We start from the raw sequence: 27,336 nt of genomic DNA, 5'->3' as shown, positions 1-27,336 counted from the left end.
GCTATCGGGAACCACAGGGGTTCCTCTAATGGCTTCTCTAGTTCGTTAGATTAAACTTTTACAGCAACATGTAACACCCAGAGCAGCAAAGCTTCGGTTCTGTTCTAACCACAGCTTACTACTAGTGATCAGCCCACGCACTGCTAATAGCAAGTGGGATAGAAATAATGCGCAGCCTGATTTGACTCAAAGAAGTATATTTTCCTCAAATCCGACAGTGATTTTTTTCCACTGGAGTCATACTGTAAACCATGAGTTGCCATCTGATGAAGCAGCAGAACATACAATAATTACTAACAGATAGATATGGGCTCGGGATATTTCCCTCTTGCTAGGATGAGCAGGCATCTGTCTGGAGAGAAAGGTACTAAGGAGCCACAACTTGCTTGCAGTGAACTTGAGCAAGAATTTTGGGACAAGCTTAGGGTGTCAGGAAACATCCCCTGGGTGACACGAACCAGAGTGAGGACAGAGAATGCTAAAATTCCTTATCTAAAACCAGGACAATGAAAGGAATTTCTTGAGAAATACAACTTAGTAAAGCCAGGATGGAGAGTTATTAGGAGTACATCCTTATAGTGTAATAGACCCCATCACCTGACAGCTAGCATGCTTTCTCTTGCTCAATAAAAACACCCCGTGGGGGATCCTCAGTAGCCACGAGATTATGCCTGTTCTCAGGCAACGCAGAATTAGCTCTGAGCTGCAGCTGTTGGGATTGGAAGGTACAACATCTGTGGTGTATCCAAAGTTCATCTAGCCAAAGAGAATGTAGTGACTAGGGAGGACCTGGATTAACCTGAGGAAAAATTAACAGGAACAGTTTCCTTCCTTCTTAAAAACTCAACTTTTGTCTGTTGAGAGGCACCGTGACCTGTGTACCACATCAAACTGATACAGCTCCATTTTTTTTTTTCCCTGGAGACTGGAGTCCACCAGAGGATTTTTTATCAATGTACTATGGATCGTGCAACATGTATATATTGTAAAATTATAGTGATATCCACAGTATTAGTATTGGCAATACGGGACGCAGAAAGCTGTTCCAGGGAACACACCTTTTACATCACAAAATTCTGACCAGAGATTAGGTTCTCTGAAAGGGACCATTTTGTTAAGAAGCCATTTTGGCAAAGAAAATTGACTGGCTCTAATCAAAGCCACAATGCTATTCCAGTGTGAAAAAAAGAGAGAGAGGTGACTATAATTTTATGGGAATATGAGCATAAAACTGTGAAACAAGATTACCCATGAAATGAAGGAACACAAGGCATTTGCTGTTACATACCCACTACTCTACTCACAGAAGGGTGAAATCATACTAGAGAACACCTATGCCAGGTACCATAAAGGAACAGCATGCTTCATTTCATTTCTCTACTGTACTGATTTCAAGTGTTCAAAATTCTTGAATCATGCTCTCCAAAACAACAAGGTTTAAAAATAGCAAATGCCATAAATGCTTTCTGGATTTTATTTTATAATCAAGATAATTACAACCCTATTCAAGGTTAAGTGCATAAATGTTATTAATCATTCATTACACACAATTGAATTAAGGCCCAGCAGCACTCAGACCAGCCCTGCAGACACTTGCTGGCTGACTACCTACCCCTTTCTTAGCAGAAGCAGCACACCTCAGCTGTCACCAGAGACTCTAGCAAGACATTAGCTTTTGTAACATGACTGGAAAGTCACCAAGTTTGGGTTATTTTCAGTCTATGTGGGAGTAAATTCCAGAAAAAGAGCTGGTTGGGGAATTCTCTAGCAGAAGGATTTTCAGTGAGAAAATGCCCTTTTCACAGATCTGAAGCTTTCTGTGTGGAAATAGAAAGTTTGGAAAAACATATTTTTCACTGGGAGGATAAAAATGATGGCTCATCCGGCTGCTGCCTGCACTGAGAAATGCTTCGCAATTCCACTTCTGGCAAAAAGTGAATTTTGCAGCTGCTTCCTAGGGAGCTGCTGAAGTTGAGCCCCAGTCTGCGCCCTCCTGACATGTGAGGTAAGGGGAAGAGGGTGAAGAGGAAGAATCAGAGCCCTCCATGGGCCTGGAAACTCTCAGCAGTTTTCTGCATAGCATCCACGTAGGGAGCAGCAAAGCACAATGAAAACTCCACTTGAGGTCCCAATAAATTAAATTCTTTCTGAAAATCCATTTCTACAAAAAATTTCACTCTGACATTTTGTCCTGATTCAATACACATCTTGTTTCCCTGGAGGCGAGGCTTTCTGTTTTCCAGACAGCTCTGCCCGCACACCTCTGCTCGAGGCAGGACACTGCGCCACCCACTCCTCCAGGCCTGTAATGAGGGCACTCAGCTGGAGCGACCTTGCCGGCCGCGGCAGCGCGTGGGGAAGGGCTGTCCCCGAGATCAGGCCTCCAGGGAGATTCTGGGATGCCGCCGAAAGCAATTAGCAAACAGCCTTTAGATTATAGTTGAGGTCTCAGGAAAAGCTCAAAACCTCGGCCAGCAGAGCCAGGAAATGTTTGTTCCAGCCGCAGAATAGAAACATGGTTTTAATGGCACTTAAATAAATTGGCGTGCTACAGCAGTGGAGGCCATGAATATATTCGTCTCTTTACTTAGTCGCAGGAAATTGCAATGATGGATTTACATCATTTTATAACTGCATGTGATGCACAGCCAAAACTGAGGGCTCAGGCACGGAGCTGTATTCTAACAAATTCTCAATATTTGCTCATAACCAAAGTTAGCTAGCATGATAGCAGAAGTGCACAGATAGGATGAAATATTCATTCACTATGCTTCAGTTGAGATTTTGAGGTAGTCTTATTTTCCTTGAATGTATGGGTTTATCATTATCAGCCTGAACACAACTAGCACTCTTCAAGGTTTCTTGTTGAAAAGAAATTGAGCGTGCAAATACTCTTTCATCATAATCACACTGGCTGCGCAGGGTAATTCATAAAAGAGCCAGAAATATATTGAAATTCAATATTGTTTTAGTCCAAATCAATATTAATAATTGTTTGCATTTTTAAAGTGCAATTTACAATTGAAAAATGTACAGAGATCAACCCATAGTTGCTAACACATCAAATTTTCCTATTAAACTTAAAAGCACAATAATTTTACTTAAAAATGTTTCTTATAAAGCAGGAGAAGGCATTGATCTGTGAAAACAGCTATCTATTATTTATATGCACAACATTAGAACTGGTTTTAATTATAAATGAGCTGAAAGGTCAGTAACTATTTTATTTTTAAGGTCTTGATTTTAAATTTGGATAGCTTAATACAAATATTTACACAATGTGAGCTTAGCAGTTTCTTTCAGTGGTGGGATGGCTCACAGTGAAAAGTGCTCACAGAGATTAGGCAAGGTTAATTCCCAAGAACGGGCGTAAAGCAGAACCTCTGAGCACCAAATGTAAATGTTCCCATCTGCTTCACTGGAGAACACCGTGCCTGTGACAGGCTTCTTGAAAGTGTATGAAGCGAAACCATGGAGCACTCATGGATGGCTCAGGAAATGCAAATAGTCAGAATTAAGCTTTGGAGGATTTTGCCAGCACCGGAGTTGGGGGTAGGGGAGCATAATCAGTTTGTAAATGTACAGCCTTGTGGTTTGGTAGGGAATTTTTGTGAAAGATTTAAGAAGCTGTCAGTAGCTAGGTTGGAGTTTGCTTTCTAGATGTGTGGACATCAATATCAAAACAGCTTGATGGAACCAGGAGTTAAACCTTATCTCTTTATCGTCCTGATCTGAATGGCAGACTTGTCGTCAGCCCACTGTGGGCAGCCTAAAGTCTGCTTGGCTCCGCGTGCGCCTCAGCGCTCCTGGCTAAGCCACCACCAGGCTTCTTCATCATGAAATAATTGCAGGGTGATAAAAGCAGAAATTATTATTAAAATGGTTATTTCTTTAAAAGTCCTAGGAGACCATTGAACCTCGGTTGTTGGCTATTTCTGTGGACAGATTTGCTAAGCATCTTTTATCACAGGTTAAGCATAGTTGATCTAGTTTATCCTGGGGATAACTCCCGCTGTGGGCAAACCAGAGAAGCTCAGCCTCTCTGGAACTATCTGCTGGGAACTTCTGTTTGTAACCACTGGCTGCTGCCACCTAAGTTTAATGAAAGCTTAATGAAACCCTAGATCTGAAAATGCAGGTTTTTAATTTTTTAATCAAACTGAGCACATAGGACAATATACTCGCACAGCCCCAGGAGCTCCAGACGTAGAGCTGTAGGGCTGCACACTGTGCAGTTTCCCCAAGCAACCCCAGTAAAGCGGGGTATGACTGAGCAAGAAAACCATTTAGTGATGTGCTATCATCAGAAAACTGAAGTCTGAAAGGGATATTACAATGATGCAACCAATGAAATCCAAAGCTAAGCAGTCTGCCAAACACTGTGCAGAACGGAGAAGAATTAGACCTCCCTTAATTGCTATGAAAGCTGCAGTGCTCAGCAGGCTGCAGGTGTGGAACAAGACCTACAGCATATGGCAGCACCCCCAGTCCCTTGACTCGAGCCTTGACTTTTCACAGGTCACCTTTTGCATTACAATAGCATTTCTTTTTAATTCTTCTTCTTTTTTTTTTCTTTTTTTTAATACAAGTTTCTTCAAGCTTCATGGAATTAAGATTATATATGATGCTACTCTAGTAATATTACTAGCAGGAAATACCCCTCAGATACACATTTTATTCCATATGGGCTTTGTGTTTAAAAGACAAAAACTTGAACAAGTCTTCAGGAAAAAATGTGTAAAATATTAGTTTAATTTTATCTATCGCTAACGAATTCATGATTACAGCCTTTATCTGTGGCATAAGAAAACCAGCATCAGCTATCACGTTTGTAAGAAATAGCCTAAATGATCTCATGCAAATCATGTAACTCCTCCCTGTGCAAAAATGCACCCTTATGTGGAATAATAAAATAAAAATAAATTCAATTACTTCTTTCCTTCAGACCAGTGTTGGAGAAACTGAATGAAACACTGAATGAAGACTGTGAGGCGCAGAAATATTACATTAATGGGAACTGTAAGAACAAACCAGCAAGAAATCAAGAATTACTTAGTTGTGTATTACTGGTGTCAGGACAAAGACTGATGCTTTGGTGTGCGCAGAATCTCTCTAAATTAGTCTTACCAAGTCTTAGTCAGGCCAGCGATCTCTGCACCTATTTAGTCTCAGCCTTCCTTTACTTTTTGACATTACCACAAGATCTACAGTTAAAACCTAATTCTTCTGGTATCTCTAACAGAACCATTAAATGTTAATGGCATCAGAAAACTAACATCCATTTCTTTGAGCATCAGTCAGGTTCTTTGGATGCAAATCCCTCCATTTCAGTAAAGAAAGCAGATATTGCTGCCTGCAGTAACAGCCCACAGCCCCCAGGCAGAACTCTTGGTCGGTGTCAACCCAGAGGAGACACAGCATGCAGATGCCAAGGCTGGCCACGGCACTACAGTAACCCTGCCTGATACAGGGCAAACATACCACACAGGCAAAGAACCCCATTTTATATTATCTTTGCTGTTTATTTAGCTGAACCTCATTCAACAGCCCTAACACGCTCGTAAGGATCTCAATCGCACAGCCAAAGCATTGGTGCTGTGGAGGGAAATACCAGAAGACATTTTTTTCCTTGGTGTCACAAATACTTTTGACAAATAGTTCCACTGTCTAGAGCAGGCATCATTATGCCTTTCTATATTATAGCAAAAAGAGGGGGGAAGGGACAGGAGTTTTGAGGCTCTGTCTACCTTCCCCTCACTGAATGCAGATGGAGTTACAAACCACGTCTGATGTGAAATGCACCCAGTCGATAAAGTATATCCATTCCTATGGAGTATCAATGTAACAACGGGAACTTTCCCAGTGACATTTAATGATCTCCAATATTTACAGCACCAAAGTATGCCTAGCAGCTAGTTGCCTTATCTGTTCTTATTACAAATCTGACAAAAGGTGCTTAAAAATAATTGAATAACAGCAAACCAAATAGTAATATTCTCTCACTCTACTACCATCACAGAACCGATTTTAAAGAGAGTTCATGCCTACTCAGGATTCTCATTACAGCTCGCTATTGAAAATCCTCTTCTGTTTAAAAGGCTGAGTAGTTGCTCTAAAATCCACGTGTTTCCTCTGACTCTGAAATTTGGAGTGCCTGAATTTGTGGAGCACAGTAGCATACAGATAGGGAAGCACTGTGGATCCCATGTTGGTGTCCCAGCTGCTTGTACAGTGACCATCATGCTGGTCTCTGCTCCCCTGCGTAAATGGGGACCTGTGGTCCTTTGCCAGACAGCCTTGTGCTGAACCGACACAAGGTGAGAGCTGCACCTGTGCCAAGGTGCTCAGTAGCTCCTCATCACACATTACGGCCCAGGATGGTTTGGGCGCCTCTCCCTTTCTACCCAGGAGCTTGTGCTTCCAGGAGCCCTTCCTGGCATGGCAGGAGACAAGGTGGTGGGAACACAGCAGCAGCCCCCCCAAGTGCAGATGCATTTGTGTGCTGTCCCCCTGCAGTGCCTTGCTGCCCTCTACACCCCTGCACTGCCACTCAGCCAGGAGAGGCTGGGGGCTCCTGGGGCAGTTTGATGAACCACATCACTGGAAGAGTCCAACTTATAAATCTCTTGCTCATACTTTGTTGTTTGTTTTTTTTTTGGGGGTACTGCTGGGAGAAGGGTCCATGGGGCCACAGAGCTGGGGATGGACATGTCTCATGCATCTCTCCGGCTCCGTAGCAGGTGGTTGGGAGGAGGGGGATGCAATCACACCCCATGAGGAACCAGCAGCTCACACCTCCCCAGACACCTGTGTGCATGTCTCCTTTGGCTGGGAAGACTAAAAAGGGCACCAGGTTCTGAGACCTTCCTGGTTTTGAAAATACTTATCCCTCTTCTGTGGTCCAAGGGTCTTCCCAGTTTCCATGTGAATGACAATCTGGAAAGAGCTGATGGGATCTACATGTTGCCAGAAGGGGAAGAAAGGGAATTAAAAGAAAAAAAGAGGATGCACCTCTTTTCTCACACAGTCCTCCAGTTACTGTATGCAGCACATAATGAAACAGCCACATTTCTGAGCACAGACCATGTCTGTCTCCTCGCTCTCTCTGTTAGCATCTACACACTCCCATCTCTCAGAGCACGGCTGTGCTAAAGCTGCGGGTGGTATTGAACACCTTGCCCAGAGCTGACCTTGGCAAAATGCAAAACTTGCAGAAGCCAAGCAGTGCAAGGCTAGGGAAAACGCTCACCACCCTACATAAATGCTCCTATGCAATACTGATAAACATACCTTCATGCTGCCTTTGAGCAGGCACTATCTACCCCAGACACTTGGCTTGCATCCCCCAAGAACCTGCTAAACACATCCGAGCTCTTGACTCTTTGCAAATCCTTATTACACACCGGCTTCCACTTGTATTTTACCTCACCTGTCATTACACCACAACAATTCACTCCTCTTTAAGCGACGACTAAGCCCCCAGATATTTTAATTCCCTAATATATGCCTAGGAGATCTCTCAGCTGGCAGCAGGGCTTTTTTTTTTCCCTTTAGGCACACATGGCATGGAAGCTGGGGGGGTTCAATCCCTGTTTCAGACCTCTCAGCCCATGCAGATTGTCTCATGTAACAGTTATGTCTGTGTACACCCACGCCAAATAATCCTCCAGCAGTCAGAGCAGCTTCCCTTTATACACTGCCATAACATGACAATTGAATTCCAAACAAAAATTCTATTCCGTTTCATTTAGAAATTTGCACTTCAAAATAAAATGCAAATATTTATTTCAGTTTGCTTTACTATGTATCCTAGGAGAAAATTTTCAGCTGGAAAGAAAATGTAACAAGCATTTTAGAGAAGGAAAAAACATTGTTTTCCAAATAAACCTACTTACAGAGCATCTCCTTTCAATTAGCTGCTGCATTTCAAATCAAGAACAACAGGAAATAACTTATCTCTGATATACTGACATAGTCCAAGTGAAAAAGTACCTTGACTCAACAGATGGTGATCTCTCATTAGGGAGAAAGCATTTGTAAAATTTCAATAAGAAACAAATTAGTCATCGTGGCTAGGAGGATTAAGAGAGCTAGTATTAGGTGAAAACAATCAGATGTACACAGTTACGAAAATTGCTTGAGTCAATAAAGGAACCCACTCAACTGCCACAGCAAAATGTTCCGTTTCAAGGTTGTGAGGGCTATTTTCGTCTTCCTGAAGTAACCATAGTAGCATCACAATGAAATAGACACAGTGTGAGCTAAGAGGTAGTTTTCTTTCTGCTTTTGCAGAATTTTTATTGCCTGTTGTTTCCTCAAGTGCAGAATTAAAACCACCCTCACATGTGACAAAGGTTTTTAATTCCTAGCTTACAGGGACCATTTGACAGTTTTCCTCAGGTTTTCTTTTGCTTGGTTATGACTCCCAGACAAAGACTCTCCATATAGTTTTAGGAAAAGAAAATAGCATTTGGGAATCACGAACCTCCCCACTACGTTACATGAACCGCATTGCACATGGCACAGAGTTAAGCTATAATGTTGGAGGACAGGGCCCCACACATATACATGAAACCACTCATAATCCTTGTTGTAAAAACTATTTAAAATCTCATGATGTAGAGCCGTTTGGCACGTGAATAGAACTTTTACCCAATGGTTAGGAACATAATCTTTATGTGTCCATATATACACATATAAAAAAGCTCAAAAACTCTTTAAACTCTGTCCTCTTTCCAACCTTAACACATTTAAAACTGAACAGAAAAAATAATTTATAAAAGCAAACTCCAATGTACATTTGCTTCATACAGACATAAAGGAGAGAATCTGGCTAGGCAGTCACTTGTTTGGTGACCTACCTCTGGAAGTACAGCTCACTCCAGTTGCTCCAGATCTTCTGGGAGAAGGTGTTTTTATTCAGAGTAGCCAGGAACCCTATACAAGAGACAAATGAAACACCTTCAGGACAACTGAAGAAGGGTATTTCAGGGAGGTACAACCATCACTGTCATATAATTGTGCAATCATCTGAAAAAAACTTTGAAAAATGTAATAGTTGCTTTAAATAGAAGTGGCAAGTAGTGGGAGAGGGAAGCATTCTGACTGAGCTCTACCTAGAACCAAGTGGGTATCTGAAAGACTGGGCACCTTTCCTCTGTCCACCTTTCAGAACAGAGTTCATTGCATTCGGTGGAGTTTTCTGTAATGAAGCACTTTGGGAGGGACAACAGCCCTACAAACCTTGCTGGCAGGGCTGGGGGCCTGGCTGCGGGGATCTGCAGCATCGTGTCCTTTCCATACCAGCGCAGAAGAAAGCCAGACAAATTCGTTATTTACACTCACTATTTGCACTGCCAGCGTACAATTCCTGTGAGATGTTAATTTGAAACAAAGTAAAGAAGAGTTTTTTCATTTCCAATTCAAACTGCTTTGGAGATTATATTTTAGCTTAGGAATAGCATTATAACCCCTCAAGGACCTCGGAGAGGTGTGTGTATTAGCTTGCTACAGACCTACTGCAGTACTGAAGGGATTAGTAACACATGACTCCTGCTACGATTTGCACCCAGAAAGATAGGAATGAAATCTTCTCGACTTTGAAAGGATTATTTTGGTTGTTTACTGAGTGCTGTCCCTTTTGGTCTTTGGTCTTCAATTGTACGTGTGATGGAGATGAGAGGAGCAGCTTTGCCAGGGGGTTCCGAATGGGAAAAAGGGGTCGTGCGCTATTGCTCTGACTTCAGCCACATAAAACAATTTCATAGCTTTTTGCAGTTATGAAAAATTCAGGTTTTAGCATGTTATGTGGGCTAGCATACCTTCTAGTGGTGCACACATCGAAAGGACAAAACTGGCAGACACAACAGAATAGAACTGGACCCACTGATACCTGACAAAGCAATTTTCTACCCAAAGAAGAGAAATCCTGCTGAACCCAATTTTTCCCTCTTTTCGCAGAATACGGGTTCATGTGTATGTGAGCAAAAAAGGACCCTGCAATTTTCAGGATTCTCTTCATATCAAGAAATCCCCATTTTGCATAATTGGAGGAGATGCTGAAAGCCGAGACGCGTAATGACATCAGAGACTGGGGAATAGAGCTGTTAAAAGGCAGTAAGTTCTGCCTGATTTCCTACAACACTGATGGTGTGTGCAGGGTGGGTATAACTTAGGTGGGCAGCTCAGTGTGTGCTTTCAGGAGGGCTGGGACACAGGAGACACTAATGAAGCTGTGGAGAAGAAGAGGTGCCAGCTCATCGGGCAGGTCAGTAGGTCTGATCCACCCGAGTGCCAATTCCTGCCTCTGCAAGTGGTTCTTAGGAAAACTGAAAGCTTAAAGTAATGCTGCATGAAATCACACGAGGCGAGTTATGCTTTCTCTTCTTTAAATTCAAACTGCTAAATTGGTCTGTGCATCTGGCACCACTGGCCAGCTGCTCAGACTGTGCCAAGCAGAGCTACATGGGTGAGGGCTCACCATCAGGCTTTGGAGAGAGGCTGGTATGGCACAGAGGTGGGAAGGCTGAGGCACTTCTCTCTGCTAAAGTACTTCAGTTCTGATTCCCAAGAACTCGCCAGGGCCATTTTAAAGAAATTAAACTTAAAATTTCTTATTTCATCCTTCTTCAAAATATTTGCTTTTTGTTATTACACAAAGAAGAACATAATTACATACAAAGTTGAAGCACACCAAGCAAAACTAAAATGTTTTGATTTGAAATATCAGCCGGGAACAATTTTGTCTTTTCCCAGTCTCGGGGCAAATCGAAGTGTTTGTTCTGTTGGTACATCAGCACCAACAGTGACAGAAAATCCAGCACCAAAAGATGAACGTTTGGTGAATGGAAGCAGTCACAGAATTAATAGTTCCTTATTTTTTTCTGTGCTGAAAAAGTTAGAGGATTTGGGGCATAATACTTGGGATTCATTTGCATTTCCCATTTCCAAGAAGAAGTGCTGACAGCTACAGAATAATATGACTTTTAATATCTACGCCTCAAGTACCATGCCTGCATTTGTAAAACTGCTATAAAAAGTTAGTTTTACCTATATGAATATGAATAATGTTTATATATCCTTTTATTATTATTATTTTTATTTTTGTTCTGCAAATGTCATGACAAGCCTGATCTTGGAGTCAGCAGTAAAGCAGAGAGTGGATGCTTGAGTGACAGGGAAACTTAGTGCCCAGTGCTTGAAGGCCTTTTGTCTCTGTAAGTGCTTTGCATAAGGAAATGCATCCTTGGCTCAGCTTCAGATCCGAGAAGCAGCAGTTGTTCACACAGCTGATAGGAACACAGCTAATGCATCTAGAAATGATCATTTCTCTAGTAATAGCAAATCTTTTTCTAATATTCTTGTAGTAATAGTATTTTGATATTTTCCATTCATCTAATTGCCCCCTGTCACTATCCCAGCCTATAACTATATTACACAATCTAACTAAAATTAGCTTAATAACACATGAAGTGAGTGCTCCATTACGGCCCCCTTTCAGAACACACAAAACAGAGTACAGCAGAAGACAAAAACCCATCACAGCTGCCAACAGCTCTCAGTTAAACCTCCTCAGATCAGCTGGAGGAATGCTGAAATTTAACATCTAGTTTTTATTTCTATTTGGTAAAGATTGTTTTATAAAAATATTTCTGCCTTTATAAACATCTCTCTCTCTCCTTTGAATACACGGCAGGCTTTGACTCTGCTCTAAACCAGCAGCCTGTTATCAGCTAAAGGAACTGGTTGTTGCAGCCTGCACAGCACGAGAAATGATGCTTATTGTGTACGTGTGAACTAGACATTTACATTGATTCATAGGTGATTTGTAATTGTCCAATTTAGCAATCAGTAGATGTTTGCAAACAACTTGGGTAGTTTGTTGACTTGCTGATGTCTATGGCAATGTAAACTTGTGGTTGGCATTAGTTTGCTTTCCTTGATTGACTTGGAGCTGTGTCAGCAGCTCAGAGCAGAGCCCCAGAAGGGAGAGTAGGCAGGTCTCCTGCAGTGGGCAGGAAGCTTACAGGGTCTCTGTCCCACCTTGGTCTTTCCCCTGGTGCCACATTGGAAAACAGCCTCTTCTGTTCTTGTCTTTGCTTAATTTCTTCCATCTTCAGGCTAATTCTGCCTGTTCTCACTGAGTAACTGAGGTCTTGAAACACTTTTTAAACATTTTTTAAATGTTAAAATTTAAAACATTTGTAGTGCTGTGAATGGTTCATGCCCTATCATGTTTTCCTAGGACAGCCAGTCTAAGATACAGTATGCAAATAAGAAGGTGACCTCCACTAATGATCAACAGACCTTTTCTTGGGAGCAAGTTATCCATACCTCTTTGCCCTGAAAGGTTTTTGTACTTCTAAGCATCAACTTGTGGCCCCTATTAGGGAAAGATCCTCTTCTAGATGGACCAAAGGCAATCCCCTGCATTTCTACCTAAGGAAGTAAATCATGCCCCTAGATTATTACCTTACCAATGTCATTCTTCACACAGACTTGTTGGCAGACAAGGAAGAGAGTGTAACGTCCACAGAACTCATGAATGAACAAACAGCTGTGTGCTATCAGACACAATCCTAAGTGCAGCCTGGCTAACACATCTCATATGAGGAATTAAACAACAGGGACATTGGCAGAAAACAGTTTCTCTGTGCCTTTCGTGGACTGACCATTATCATAATGTCAAATTGCTCATGATAAAAATGTTCACCCATCAGGCTTCCAGAGGGCAACTGCAAAAACAGCAGACTTCCAAAGCACTGCTTTCTGTGTCACTCTTCTCAGAAAATTTAAATTAAAAAGTTCAGCTTAACTTTCATCTATACAAAAATTGCTTTGTCAGAAGGCTGAGGCCCTCCTTTTATGAGCCAGACCTTTCCATGAGGAGCTGCAGGTAACTCCTGTTCAGACGGGCTCGGCAGTAGGCACTATGCAGTAACACAGCTCCGACTAAACAGCTAATGCAAACTCTCTCTCCCATCACATTGGTTTGCAGTGTCTTTCTAACAGGCTTTCAGCACTGCCTGCCTGGGAGCAGAAGGGAATTAGTCCTGCTTCTATGTTTGCAAATAAAAGCTATGATGTCTGAAAATTTTGCTAAAATATTCAACTATTTTCCACAAACAAATTTGTATGAATTTTACCTAAAACTATACAGCTTTTTTCCTGAAAAGGTTTGCTTTAATGATGCAGCACCTCTTCTCCTACCCAATGCTAATACTTCTTCACCTCACAATTCTTAGGAGTGCTGCGGTGATTAATGAATGTCTTTGAACTGGAAAGTGCTACCTGAGTGCTAATTATTATCTGCATATACACATAGTTCTGCTGCTTTCAAGGGCAGAACATTCAAATACCATTGTAATGGGAAGGCTTAGAAAAACACATATTGATACCTAGGAGTTTTATCCACTGCAGAAATGTATAAAGGAAGAATAAATTAAAAGTTAGATGTTTCAATTCATTATGGCACATCTTGGTGAACTGCTCTCCATCTGTTTTGTGAGTTCAGGGCAGCTGAAAATGGAGTTTTGATTGGAAGCTGCTTGCAACCTTATCTTCTTGCACTCCCAGTAATACTAATCAGAATTATAAAAACATCTTATTGCCCATTGCGAGGAGCACAGTTAAAGTATGTGACTACAAATCCAAAGTAGAAATTGAAGGCTATGGATTCGCACAAAATTGTGCCTCCTGGACGACGGGGTTCTGTGCATGCCAGTCCTGAGCTGCCACATGCAGCATGCCTCTGCCTCGTATGCCTGAGGAAGCATTGCCTGAAGAAACTGTTAGCTGATGCTCCACTAAGATTTTTCACCACTTTTTTTTTTCTTTTAATCTAATCCATCTTTTAAATGATGCAGTTTAACTACAAACAATATTTTCAAATGTTTCTTAATGAGGATACTTCATTCATATGTATTAGTCGGTGCCAACTGTTTTCAGAGTTTCTCTGCTCCTGCAGCTCACCGCCCAGCCTGGCAGGGCTTGGGAAGCACACACTCAGCATCTATAAAACAGTAGTTCCCATTCAGCAGGTTTGCTCTCCTAGGACACGTTAATTAAAGTCAACTGATTGAAAAAATAATTACAGGAGAATAGAGATGGGAAAAGTCTAGTCCCATAATTTAAAAATCTCTGAAGTTTGTGTTTTGTTGAGAGGTATTAATTTTGTTGAGGGGAAGGAGGCTCTCTTTCATCTTCCTTTTTGGACTCCCTCTACATTCAGTCCTTGCAAAGATTTGTGAACAGGGAATAACAGTAGTCTTGCTTTGGAGTTATGTAATCACATGTGGTCTTTTCTTCTGTCAATATATGCTTTCATCTAGCCTTCATTACTGCTGCATTGTGAGGTGTCTCTGAGACACTACAGTGTCTAACCTAAAAGACTATGTGATCCTCAGCACAGATGTGCTATAGGATATGGAATAATGTAAACATTGTAACTGTTAAAAATGGCTACTCTAGCATTTCTCGCAGTAATTAAAAACTGGCTAGGGACCTTCTTTCTTGATGCTGCCTTTACTTCAAACAAAAACATTTCAACAAATCAAAAAGGGAAAATGGTTTAGCATTTTAAGCTAATAATAATTGTTTGCGAAACCCACATTTGCTCAAGGGTATAATTCATTCAAAAAACGACCTTAAAACTCAGCATTAAGCAAATACAAAAACCTTGTTATTTGGGAATGGATTTTTTAAGCTGCTCTCTCTCAAATTATGATCATGCATTTCTTGCCAGCTCTCCCCCACCTGCTGCCTGGGCATTCCCAGCAGAGAAAGGCAGCGCTGCCGACTCCAGCTCAGGGCTGGGAGACCCTTCAATTCTCACTCTATCACAGCCTTCCTGTATAATCTCAGGCAAGAAATTTACCTCGTTTCTTTCCTGTGATACTGGGGTAGTAGCATTCTCCTCCCCACGGGCATGCAGACAGCATAAGTAGGTTAGAAAATGGGAAATATTTATATTAGGGAACTAAATATCATTCTTAGAAAGGTCTGACTGTACAGTTTTACAAAATGATGGTCTGATTTTGGTGTTGTACCAGCCTTGCCACAGATGGATGTGGTCCTAAATACGCATTTATTCTAACTACTGGCTATTTAGCATGAACACATTCTGTAGTAAACTCAATGCAGAGTTGTTCATGTTCCCTAATTGCTTGCTTACAGAAACAGTGGTTGGAACTGTAACACAACTGCTCTGAAGGCTAATCCTCCTTCCCTAATCTGGCTCCACTGGGGCTTTAGAGTCAGTACTTGATCCTGAAAACATATATATATATAAAATGAATGTATGTGCAAAAAAACGCCATCCATCCATAGACATGCACACAACACAGAGACGGAATCACACAAGGACCCATACAGATTCAGCTTTGCTTAACATAATTTTCTTTTGTTTTTACTTTTAAAAGGATGAGAAAGGTTTAAGGGAAAAAATAATAAAAATACTCAGTTAATGTCTGCCATAATTTTTAACAGACAGTAAAGCTGCACTTGCCTATGTATAAAAATAACTTAGTGCTTAGCCTTCATTTAAGGTACAAGCATCCACGAATGTTCCTGGCCTGGAGCTTACCTCTGGCTGCTTTACACATGGAATAAATATAGTTGCCACTAAATAACCTTATCAGTCAGAGTCACAGAAATTACTTCATTGGGACTGCACAAATGGTGTTCTTCTTTGGTGCATTTTAGAAATTTAGAAAACCAATACCCTGTGGAGAATTGAAAACCAGCCATGGAAACTGTGAAAAGCAATCAAGTTGCCTCTAACACCGAATATTCAAGGAATATCAAGAAATCTTTAAAGACTTTTCCTGGAATAATTACTTTGAATCATCATCTTTCATCCTGCAAACTCATGTAACACTGTCTCTTTGTATCCAAGACCTCTTTTGTAAATAAAGACCATTTTCATAAACTTTCTCACCAGCTCACATTTCCGATTAGACATACAGTAACAGTGAAGTGATGGCCACTCTTGCGATCTGTTGCTGGTTTCCAACCTGGGTCCTTGTGTTAAATAATTTGCTGATAAGAAATCTGGCTATGTTTATCAGGAACAAGTTCCAATGCCTGTGCTCTAATGGACCTTCCTATATGTTACCAAAAAATGCAGGCGCAGCAAACTTGTGTGGAAAAGCATTTCTTTTAATTATTAAAGCCATGTGGCACTGCTAATGGTTTTTCTCTATGGTTCCTGTTCTTTCATTTATTCACTTCTTAGTGTCTTACCAGAATGGACATTGGTTCCAGTGGGACTATTTGTGTGCTTAAAGTGAAATATTTGCCTTAGGACTGTGCTCAGTCAGGGATTTAGAATCACATACACGGTGCCCATCTGGGACTAGTGCTGCTGCTGTTTCCCTGGGATGGCACGTAACTGCAAGTGTAAAAGCCAGCAGTGAGAATTGCAGAACTGAGCCCAGAAATCTGCTCAGAGTTCCCTAGGGAGGAGAGGCAGCAGCTCCAGTGTCCAGTGCTCTTGCAGATAGCCAGCTTGCTCCCTGCGCTCTGCTTGCTAATGCTTTGTGTAAGCCAGTGAAAGGTGGCCCAAGCACTGTGACCAGCATTTCCCTTAGAAATCAATATGCCCACAGAGCTTTTTCAACAGGCTGCGTACTGATGTGTGTGAGGTGCACCACTCTAGTTCAGCTATTTTCCTTAAGGCTGAAGCAGGTTCCTCATTCTTCCCATGTTTGACATGCAACGGGGTGCTCGTGTGGTCTTTTTCGCCATATTATCTCACTTTATGGTTTTCATATCATCAGTGGAAAATAAAAAGTGACACGTGATTCACTCGAAGCAAGAGAACTATTACGAGGGTTTTCTCTTTAAATTACAGCCATGGCATGACCATTTTTCCCAAGTTACACTTTTTTAATTATATTCTACATCGCATTTTCAACATGTTAAAATGGCGACATATAGTTAAAGACAAACTAATGGGGCAGAAACTGACTGGATGACTGCATTTAACTTTACCAAAGAAATACTAGAGAAATCAGTTACTTGGTCTAAACAAGGACTTAAATCAACTAATCTACCTCAAACAAATACATGTTGCATGTGTTAAGTTTTAGGGGTTTGTGTTTTACCTTTTGTAGGCAATATTATGCCAGACTTCCCAGATGAGAGGATGAAACTATGATTGAAGAGCGCCCTGGAGATCGCGTGCAGTTCTTTTCCTGGGTCAAAACTGGATTGATCTGAGAACAATAATTATGAGGCTGACATGTATGTTCTCCTTCATCTTGCTGTTTGGAGCAGCTGGACTCATTGTCTTCATTCACCTGCAGGATCCAGAAGAAATAGTTCATCAGCAGACACCAGGTTAGCCTTCCTATTTCTGCTTGATTCACTAGCTCTTTCATGTTCAACATTTTATACTTATGTCCTTAACACATTTTACATATTTCACAGAGGTTGCCTGAACACAGGTATGTATTTTTTTTAAATAAAAGCTATTCTGAGATTAATTACCACTTTGGTTTTGTTGTTGTTGTTTAAAAAAAAAAAAAAAGAGTTTGCAAATAAAGCAGTTCCAAGAAACAACTGACTGATTATGCAGGAATTGTTGCCAAGGTATATTGGGTCCAGCTGGATGGAGTTAATTGTCTGCTAAAGTTGAGACCCACTTCTGCTGCCAGTTATACCACTGTAAATCTGGAACTGAGAAATTTTGTCCAAAGTTCAACTCCTACAAATACATGCCTCTGAATCCACCTTCCCCTGTATATAGTATTCAGTGTGTCATAGAGATGCAAAGTAAAAGATGCATAAAACAAGTAACGCAAGAAACTTAAAATATTTGAGGATGTATTTCTTTAATGTGCATAACTTTCATTAAACATCTCATAGTTTCATTCATAAGCATGCCATCTTCTCAGGTTACTAACTTTAAACAGCAAAAAGAACACATTAATGTGAGAGCTGGAAAGCTGGACTGGAACAGTGGTTTCCTTTTAAACAAGGGGCATACAAGAAGTGTGAAAATGCACAAGGCTTCTCTTGATTTACTTAACAGTCGCTTTCTCTTTGACTAAGGTTGTAATGAAGGCTGGTTTAGAGCCTAGACAAATGTCAGTGCGGTTACTTCAGCTCATAATAATACCCTTATGCTCAGAGGTTTGGTCATTGTGTTTGCTCATATATGCACTGAAATTCTCCTTTGACTAACTGCATACTTTATAAAAAGTCTATTTAATTGATGTCTTCATTGCACAGTCAATGTGATTGTGTATATTTTAAAGATAAAATATTAGTAACATCTTCGAAGTAGCTAAACCCTAACACAGAGAACTCTTAAATCATTACATTAAGTGCTAATTTCTGTGTCCAGGTTTGTTAATTCCTTATTTCCATGTCACTGAACAATCTATACTTTAATATTTTCATTATTTAGTCCAACTGCACACCGATTTTGAAAGCAGGCACTCAGCTGAAACTGTAGATATAATGAATCATCAGTGTGCCATGGAAAGCAGAGAACTAAGTAGTCACTTCAGTGCTTTTTTAATTTGTTTTTGTGTACTTAGATGCAAAAGAGCTTACAGATTAAAACTGACAGTACTGGCTATGTTCAACCCTGTGCTTATTAATTTGGAATCAATACTACAATTAAGTCTGTACAGTAACACAAAATAAAGAAAGAAAAAAAAAAAAAACAGAAATTATACCTCCTAAATTTACCATACAAGTTCACTGGTGCATCTGTGATTGCACAAAATGCACGTGAGAGAAAAATCACTGAGGCACCTCTACTGTTGAGGCATGCACTGTCCAGGGCCTGCCTTCCCATCTAGTAAATGTGGTTTGGTTTTACACTGAGAACAAACCCACCTTCAAATTGTTATTAGCCACATACTCAATATGCTGTGGTTGTGCCCTAATGTACAGGATTTAGATCCTAAGGAATCAGGCCATCAACAGATCACCTCCAGTAACTGCAGGGGCCCAAACTCCAAAGGATTTAGTGACAGGGAAAGGATTGTTTCCCCTTTTCTCCTTTAAAAGGTTATTACCTTAAAGCTCATGTTAGCCTGCTGGGCTGGAAACCTCTGGTAGAGGCAGGCGATGCTTCAATTGCCCCAGCTGGATTTATGTGTGATGGTGGGTCAAATCCCTTTTTTAAGATGCAGTAGCACTCCTGATCAGACAGTTCCTAGGACTTAAATCATGTTTCTGCACAAAAGCTATTCTGTTCTGAGAACAGGCTTCACTGCTTTTCCTAAAGACTTTTATCCTCTTCCCTTTCTCTCCCATCACCTCCTTTCTGGTTACTTTTAACTTCTTGCAATCTCTGAAGTTTCCCTTCCCTTGGTCACCTAATTCTCCTCCCCCAACACTTCCAACATCCTTGTGTCTGAGCATACAGCAAGACAGAAAGCATGAGAGCCAAGTGGAACTGGTAATTCCTGAGCTTGGGGTACGTCCTCTTCCTCAGCAGGGTCACTAGCTTGGGTTTCTTCCCTCTGCCCAGCCACCAGCTTGCATTAAAGGTGGGAAAAGTTTCTGTCTTTGAGACTCCTGTCCATCTCAGAGTCATCTGAAATTGCCAGTGGACTGGGAGTGAGGGGAAAGATATGTGGACAGCAAATACAGGCAGGAGTTTAATGCATCATTAAATGTGTAACTTTGCATTGAAAAAATTAATCTTTGCTCCTGAAAGAGAAGGTATTTCTAGTGGTACCTCAAAAACAGTGCAATCTCTGTTTTTTCATTGCTGGTCCCTCATCTTTACCTGTATTACCTCTGTCCTCTCAGTCACAAACCTCTTGAACAGACTGCTGATAGTAATATACTGTGAGGTGATATTTGAGAAGGATCTAACTGTTGAATGGGACAGCCAAGCACATTTAAATAAAAGCAACTTTGAAGCAAGGCCTTCCCCTTATCCCTCCCTGCTGCATTCCCATGAGGGAAACTCACCCCGTGATGTGTTCTGCTGCTGGCAGTAGGGTTCTGCATAGCTAAAAAATGAACATCCCAACAATGCTGTTACTGCCAAAGGTGTGTAATCAATTGCTTGATTCTCACATTCAATTACAATTTATGTTAATAGGAAGCAGACTGTACCCTGGAGTAAAAGGTGCTCAATACAATTACTCTTATTTCTGTTTGGCTGATTTTCATGTGTGTTAAGTGCTTTCAGCTCCCAGTGGACTCAGAAACTCCTCACCTCCACTGCTTCTGAAAATGATGCCAGTTATCACTAAAAGATATTAGGCAGCTTAAAGGGCACAGGAAAAAATAGCCATTCATTTCATTAAAAAGAGAGTAGACATATTTTATCGCTAGACAGCCTCCTGTGAAAATCTGTCAGTCACAAGAGACATTTTTGGTGTGCCGAAAAGGATGCTTCCCTTCCGCTTTTCAGTGCTTCTCCTCAGAGGGGTCTGTTTCTAATGGAGACTGGATATTGCTATAATTTGCTTGTCTGATTGCTCCCTCAATAGAATTGAACAAATGCATGTGTCATTAAGCTACTTAGGACAACAGATTCTGCATGGCAGAGTTTTATTGGATTAGCCTTTGGTTTTGCATTTCCCATGTAGTTTCTACGTAGCAAAGTGCATTTGCAGGCGCTGGAATCTCATCAGGAAAGCTGTAGAAAAGTCAATAATGCTTATTTTCCACTGAAAAGCACCATAGGAGAGTTTTGCGTTGTTCAAAAGGGCATTTTTCACTGTTACTACATTCAGTCATCTTTAATTTAAGATGGTACAACTTATGAAACAAGATTAATAAAAATACTTTGGTACTTTAGTTTTATCTGTCTGTTCTGGAAATTGCCCTTGATTGTTTTAGTCCAAGCAAGCATGATGGTGAGACCTTGATGTACTACTTAAACCAGTATAAGATCCACAGTCATAAAACTTTAAGTAATGCTTACATTACTTTCACTGAGCAAAGTACTCCTGACAGTAGCTGTTTGTGTTGATTTGTTACTATTCATTTATTCTTTCCCTGTGCTTCACATTGCTACCTAATTGTGATGCTGTACTGAGAAAGCAATATCAAAGTAATTTTCCACAACATTAGTTACAATTTTCTTCTGATCTTTCGAGTGAAACAATCCCATCCTGTTGGCTTCTGTGAGCATATAAACCTTGATTACATTTATCTGTTGGAAACCACTGCTTACAAAGTATATGTGCCCTGGATAGTGGGTGTAGAGCCTTTCTTGCTGATTGACAAGCATTCTGTCTGTACAGTTTTATTTATATAATGCACATCACTCTGAGCAGATATATTTATGACAGACAGCCATTTAGGGTGGGCAAAACAGATTTCCCAAGCCAATACATTAAATGCAGCAGATATTCCTGGGGTCATTAAAGAGACAATAACTTCACTTACAACAGACATTTTCTGGGCTTCTATGGAGGGTGCTATTACCATGGAGAATGCAGGATAAAGCAGGGGAGTGGGTTAAGAAGCAGTACGAATAAGAGACAGTCATACATTGTACAGAAATGCAATGCTCTCCTAACATAGGAGATGCTCTCCCTGTATATTTATATAAAACTTTGTTCTTAACAGAGATTGTAAAAAAAATTGTTTGGGGTAAGTTGAGTACTTGGTACACAAGCAAACTTTAATACATACATCCCCTTTCTGATGCTAGTAATCCCTGCATAGATGTATCTCCTATTTGTGGTAGGATATTAAAGATACCAAAACTTTACAGTAACTAAAGTCACTTTAAAGTAACTAAAGGTGCAGCCACTCTACTGCTGTGTTTGTCCTGGAACCGTTTCCAGCCTGGGGCTTGTCCAGGCCCTGTGGTTAGCAAGAGCCTTCTTTGGCATAGTGGCCTGCTCCTTCTCTCTTGGGATTTACAGTGGAAGAGTTGACAGGACTAACGAGCACCTTCATAGCCTTGGTCAAGGTCAGTGCAGTGTATGAGATCACCAACACCATGGAAAACTTGGATTTGTGAGAGCTGCATTTGGGCGGTATGAGAGAGAGTAACTTGGACAAACAGTGTCAGTAAGCGAGAGAAGAGCCCAGAGGATGCTCAGCCCACCCGAACAGCTCCATGGTGGGTTTCAAAAAACACCTGCAGAAACTTCTGAGCTGCAGAAGCGCTACTCCATGGGCTGGAAACAGGACTGTGGTCAGGAATACCAAGTGGCCACATATAGTCATGAATACCAGAACCACTGCTTCCCATTTGCACCAGGGATACCGTACCTATTGCTGTACTTAAGACCATGTAGTCTTAAGGGATATTCTAAAGATAAATATTTTAAAGAAGGGATATTCTAAAATGATATATATTTTTCTAATAAAAAATGTAGCCAAATTAAAAAAAAAAACAGGAGGAGCATTAATATTTCTGTACACCTATACTCATGTAGCAAATTACTGTCTATATGGTGAATAAGTCTATGGGGAACAATTATTGTGCTTTTTGTTGTTGTTTTAGCCATATGGTTACTGAATTCAAAAACCTCTAAGTTTTCCATTAAAACTTTTAAGGTAAATAAATGTGGACCCACAGTCTTGTGGAAGCTGGTAAAAGGTGGAAAATACATCTCAAAGGATGCATGTTGTAAAAGCTCCAATAGGGTGGAAACCAAGAGTAGAATGGAAATGGCTTTACACTCTGACAGTATCAGCATTTGAAAGTCAAGTAGGAATATAACCAGGCCTGAAACTCATCTGACTGAGATTCTGCAGCAATTGCTCTCTTTCCCTCCCTCATGTACCAATTCCTAACATAATGCTGTTGTCTTCTCTACTTTCTGCTTTACTAAGGGTGTGTTGGGATGGAGGGGGAGAAAGGAGAGATGACAGCCAGAAGGGCTGGCACACAAATGCTGTAGCAAACCTGACGGCACAGGGGAGCCACAGTGCACAAGTCTTACTGTATCTCGTGGTAGCCTTAGAGCAAATATCAATATTATAGGTGTAATGAAATTTTCTCTTTCTTAATTACTTATTCAGAGCACACACACCTTGCTACTAACAAATTACAGGCCTATGCACATCTCCATGTTAGCGGTACATTTCCATAATACTTTCCTAGTGCACAATGTAATGCTTGTTTGTTGTACTGGAAACTTTTCTATAAACACAACTGAAAATGAACTGGTGTCGATACATAATTTCAGAAGTAATTTTCCTTCAATTTACAACTTACTTCTCTTTATAAACTGGGAGCCATTTACTCTGCTTCTCGACTAACAGCACTGGCAGAAATCAAGAAGAAAAGAATCTGGTACAGGAGGCAAGTGAACTCTGCAATGCACTTTTCAAGCAGAAGCACCGCTCTGCTACTTGTGTAAGGCTAGTTTCCACCGACTCAAGAGCAGATGAACCTCTGCAGTCCCATCCTCTGAGCCTTCCTTAGCTCATCTCCCCCTGACAAAGAATTTGCCTGTGAGCAGACCAGTTCCCAATGGTCTGCAGTCATCAGGAGTAAAAGAAAAAGATCCATCTCCATGTCTGCAGAGGCAAGGCACTTAAGAGGGAAATGTGGTCTTATGAAACTGATACTGCCTTTTCTGTTGCTTGAAATGGTTGTGTTTTAGACTGACTGTGAATCTCGTTATTTAGAAAATTGGGAAGAAATGCTGGCAATGGCTTCATCAATCTACTACTATAGGGGAATCAAATGCTGTCCCGATGGTTACAAAGGATACCTTGTACCATGCTGCCAGTGGAGTACTGTTCAAGAGAAATGGAGTTTATTGCTGAAAACAATCACGTATTGCCTGTTTTACCACATGTAATGTACAGAGATCATCTCCTACACCACTTTTCCTTGCTTTCATAACTATGCCATCTCCTTGGCAGTCTTATGAAAAACACAGCATTTGTTTGTGACTTGGTATTGAGCACATTGCTTTTTTTTTTTTTAACAGTTTATGTTAACACAACTTAACAGCTGAAAACTCACTGCATTGCTATCCAGAAGTCCATTAAAGCAAATACAGCTCTTCAGCTGTAATGTCACAGGTCAGCATTTGCAGGACCAGGATTTCCTGTCAGCCATCAGCCAGTGCTTCACCAGAGGCTGAGCACTTGTGTTCCTGTGCAAACCTTCTGCTGCTCATTCCTGTCCTGCCCTACTGCTCAGACACTGGGCTTTATTCTGTTAAATCAGTCAAGTCACCTGCTAAATGCCTCCATTCCCTGTTATAAAGGGGGTCTCTGCAGGGGACTCAATGTACCTTAAGGGCTGCAGGATCCTACAACAAAAATGCAAGACCAAAGCTATCAACTGTGAGATTATCCCCCAAACCAGTGCAAGACTGGCAGCAGTTATAATCCCACTGCAGTGGTGCACACACATCAGATGCCTGAACTCAGATCCACTGCCCATTTATTTGATGTCATAAAGTCCCTGTCACCTAATCCCAAATGTATTTATCAGCATAAAACCAGAGTGATGCAGTGCTAAATCAGACTCATAACATAGTGCTGTTTCCACTTCCACAAATTTCCCTATCCTCTCTTTTTCTGCAAGCATTTATTCTCAGATACTGACTGGTTAAAAAAAGGTTTGATATTTCTTTTAAAGCCTACTTTTAAAAACTGTCAGAGGTTGACACTTCTTTGTTGTGTCTGGCAAAATAAAAAGTGACCTGCCATCTCAGAGCTGCAATCGTTTATGGTGCTTGGCAACATATCACAGGCAAAACTCTGCAGCACTGGGATATGTCAGGGGACTCTAAGAATGGCAGCTTTATGAAAGTACATTCCTGGGGAGCAAGGCTGTACGCTTCTGCGATTCCCCTAGAAATTTGCAGGGCCATTACAGAAATGTGCAAAAGTTGATCAACAGACCTTCATGTCACCTCAAAACATTTATTCGGATATGAGACTATATGAGATTTTTCGTGGAAAATGTATCAGTGCTAGAAAACTTCCTTCCATATGTCAGCTATCAGTCAGTTTGCTTGATTTTCAAAACCTGATACCACTTTGAGGAGATTAGGTAAGTTTAAAATACTTTCTGGATTTTCTAAATTTTATGCCATTTTAAAAATGTTTTATAATGGATGTTTCCATTTCTCAAAGTCATTAATGTTCCTCTAAAAGCTTAAACAAAACCTCCTCTCTCCAGCAATATCATCCTTTTTCATTTAGTAAACATTAATTTTCCTTTCACAATTCTAGTGGAGCTTGAAATTAAAGGTGGCTTTTTCCTCTATTATGGCTTTCTTTGCGTATCAGCATCAAAACTGTCAGTTACCTATTACTTTAGCACCAGTCAAGTGAGCATAAAAAGCCAAATAATTGATCTTGTATAGGTCCTACACAAGAACAACTTCTTGTAGACATCATTATCATGTTCTCTGAATTAATAATCTACTTACTTTTGAAAGGAAGTGATTGGTTTTGGATCTGTCACCACTTGACATATGAAGGGTGATTAAATGATTGTATCTAATTCTGTATAGGCCCTATCATACGTGATGCTAGCTCATAGCATCAATGCAGAAAAGCACTTCAGTATCAACCAAGTGGCTCGACTGTTCAGTGTCCTCAGATGTCTGAAGTGCTTTGCTGTCCGAGAGTGAGATATTCTGCATCTTGTAGAATTAAGTCCCATCTTTGCCCCTTTTCGCTCTTAGCCACTTCAGAAGACCTGTGTGATGATTAAGTGGAAAAACGCTCCAGCCAGGCCCTTACTCTGTTGCCACTTCCACACATTAAGGCAATTCAGACGTGCTCTTTTCCTCTTTTTTCAGATTCACTATCCAATGGCTGTTCATACCTTCAGAAAACTGAGACCTTTGGGGCTTCTGTTCCTGCTTTTTAGTTGAAAACCACACATTTTATCATAAAACTCTTTGTAGGGACTGGATATCTGATATTTTGCTCTTTGTAGCACATTAGCCAAGAGATCGGTGTTTACAGACTTTGGGTATTCCTAAACTATGAAAGCAAAAGATTCTGTCCTACCGGGTGTGCCTGCGCGTACACAATGAGCGGTGCACAGGCTGGAGGGACATCAATGGACATCAGGTTCCTTAAGGGAGCAGTGGGAACTGAACAGCCTCATGAGGAGAAAAAAAACAACAGGTTGTGAATGAAATCACTCTAATGTCCTGCTCCTTTTACCTTCTAATTCTTTACCTTTCTCTTTCCACTTAGCATCATGATATGCCAATATAAAGCCTAGTGCTAGGCTTTATATAATGATGGCACAAATATTGCTGGGGACAAAGGTATATTTAGCTTTAGAATTATTTTAGGATTAAATTCACAGGAATCTTTGGATGCCTTGTACCTGTTGTAGTCAGTAGCTGACTTGCAGTCCCACTTACACGGAAGCAGAGCAGACACACATACTTATTCTTGTGGCCAGGAGAAGAGACCCTACAAACCTAAGCAGAGGAAACTGGCAGCTTGCAAAGTGGCTGGTGAGGGAGTGGAAGAGGCTCCTTTATTCAAGCTGCAGGTAGTGCACAAGGGACGAGATCATACATACTGTTTTCCATCTTTTTTTTTTTTTCTTGACTTGTTTGACTCAACTTTATTTGTTAATAAAGTTCTGCAGAGCTTAATGCCCATAAGTCAAACCACAGGAGAAATTATAGACAGCAATCACCGTCGCTCTGTGCGAACTGAATGCAACTTTAATTGGGTCCTACTAATTGTGCATGCAGCTGCTAGGAAAAACATGATGATGCTTATCTCATACAAGAAAACAAATTCATCTCACTACTCAGCTGTAAACAAATGAAAAGGTGTATATTCAAATAGTCACAAAAGTAAATGTATATAATTGCAGGTAGATACCACTACTTTTGTACAGTGCTTATCAGAGCAAAGCAATTCTGTGCCTATTTTGACTTTCATTTTGTTTGCTGTAATTGTTTTAAACTTACCCTGGATACTCTGCTCAGTAAGTACTTGAGCAGGGATGGGATTCACATGCCCTGAACAAACATGGGTACCTCAGCCACTAAGTTCACTTAACATGGGCACAGACAAATACTATGAACAGCTAAGATTAATATTCGAAACCAATCAACAGATTTTTTTATAAGCTGCTAAATTGAAACCTGCCCCTCCATTCATTTAGCTCAGGAGATGTTATTGCCTTCGAAACAGAAGGCATCCTTAAGTCACCACCTAATTAAAATTCCAATTATTCTGCATCTATGAGCTGCTCATTCTCAAGCTATTGTAGGGAATTAAGTTCCTTGAGAATGTACAAAGTCAGGAATTGTTTAACACATATATATTGATGATGTGATCAGTGCTGCACGTTAAACCAGCCATGGCACTACCTGCTTCATTGACCTATTTCACCAATATCTGCACTTTAGTAAATACCTCAGAATGTTTCTTGGGATGATTTAT

The 27,336-nt window shown here is 40.7% G+C and overlaps 1 protein-coding gene and 1 long non-coding RNA gene across 6 annotated transcripts in view; one reads left to right on the top strand and one right to left on the bottom strand.

Moving 5' to 3' along the window:
* The window catches only part of LOC125183357 (uncharacterized), a 233,685-nt gene that overhangs the window by 63,728 nt on the left and 142,621 nt on the right, over positions 1–27,336 (bottom strand). For all 4 annotated transcript variants that reach the window (XR_010834363.1, XR_010834365.1, XR_007165212.2 and 1 more), the window contains exons 4-5: positions 17,106–17,300; positions 8,862–8,937 (exon numbers count right to left, since the gene is read on the bottom strand). This is a non-coding gene — a long non-coding RNA (uncharacterized lncRNA). The remainder of the gene's footprint in view (positions 1–8,861; positions 8,938–17,105; positions 17,301–27,336) is intronic.
* CHST8 (carbohydrate sulfotransferase 8) overlaps positions 17,207–27,336 on the top strand; it is a 130,658-nt gene continuing 120,528 nt past the window's right edge. The window contains exon 1 of one of the 2 annotated variants that reach the window (XM_067004199.1): positions 17,207–17,340. Coding sequence is in view for 1 of the 2 variants with exons in the window: in XM_013176593.3 (XP_013032047.3) it covers positions 17,232–17,340 (109 nt within the window). In the remaining variant the exon portion in view is untranslated. The remainder of the gene's footprint in view (positions 17,341–27,336) is intronic. The other variant, XM_013176593.3, reaches the window with a different exon arrangement.

The sequence above is a fragment of the Anser cygnoides genome, chromosome 12, assembly GCF_040182565.1.
Source record: "Anser cygnoides isolate HZ-2024a breed goose chromosome 12, Taihu_goose_T2T_genome, whole genome shotgun sequence".
NCBI lineage: Eukaryota > Metazoa > Chordata > Aves > Anseriformes > Anatidae > Anser > Anser cygnoides.
The sequence above is the reverse complement of the archived record's forward strand: the minus strand, read 5'-3'. Positions and strand labels throughout refer to the sequence as shown.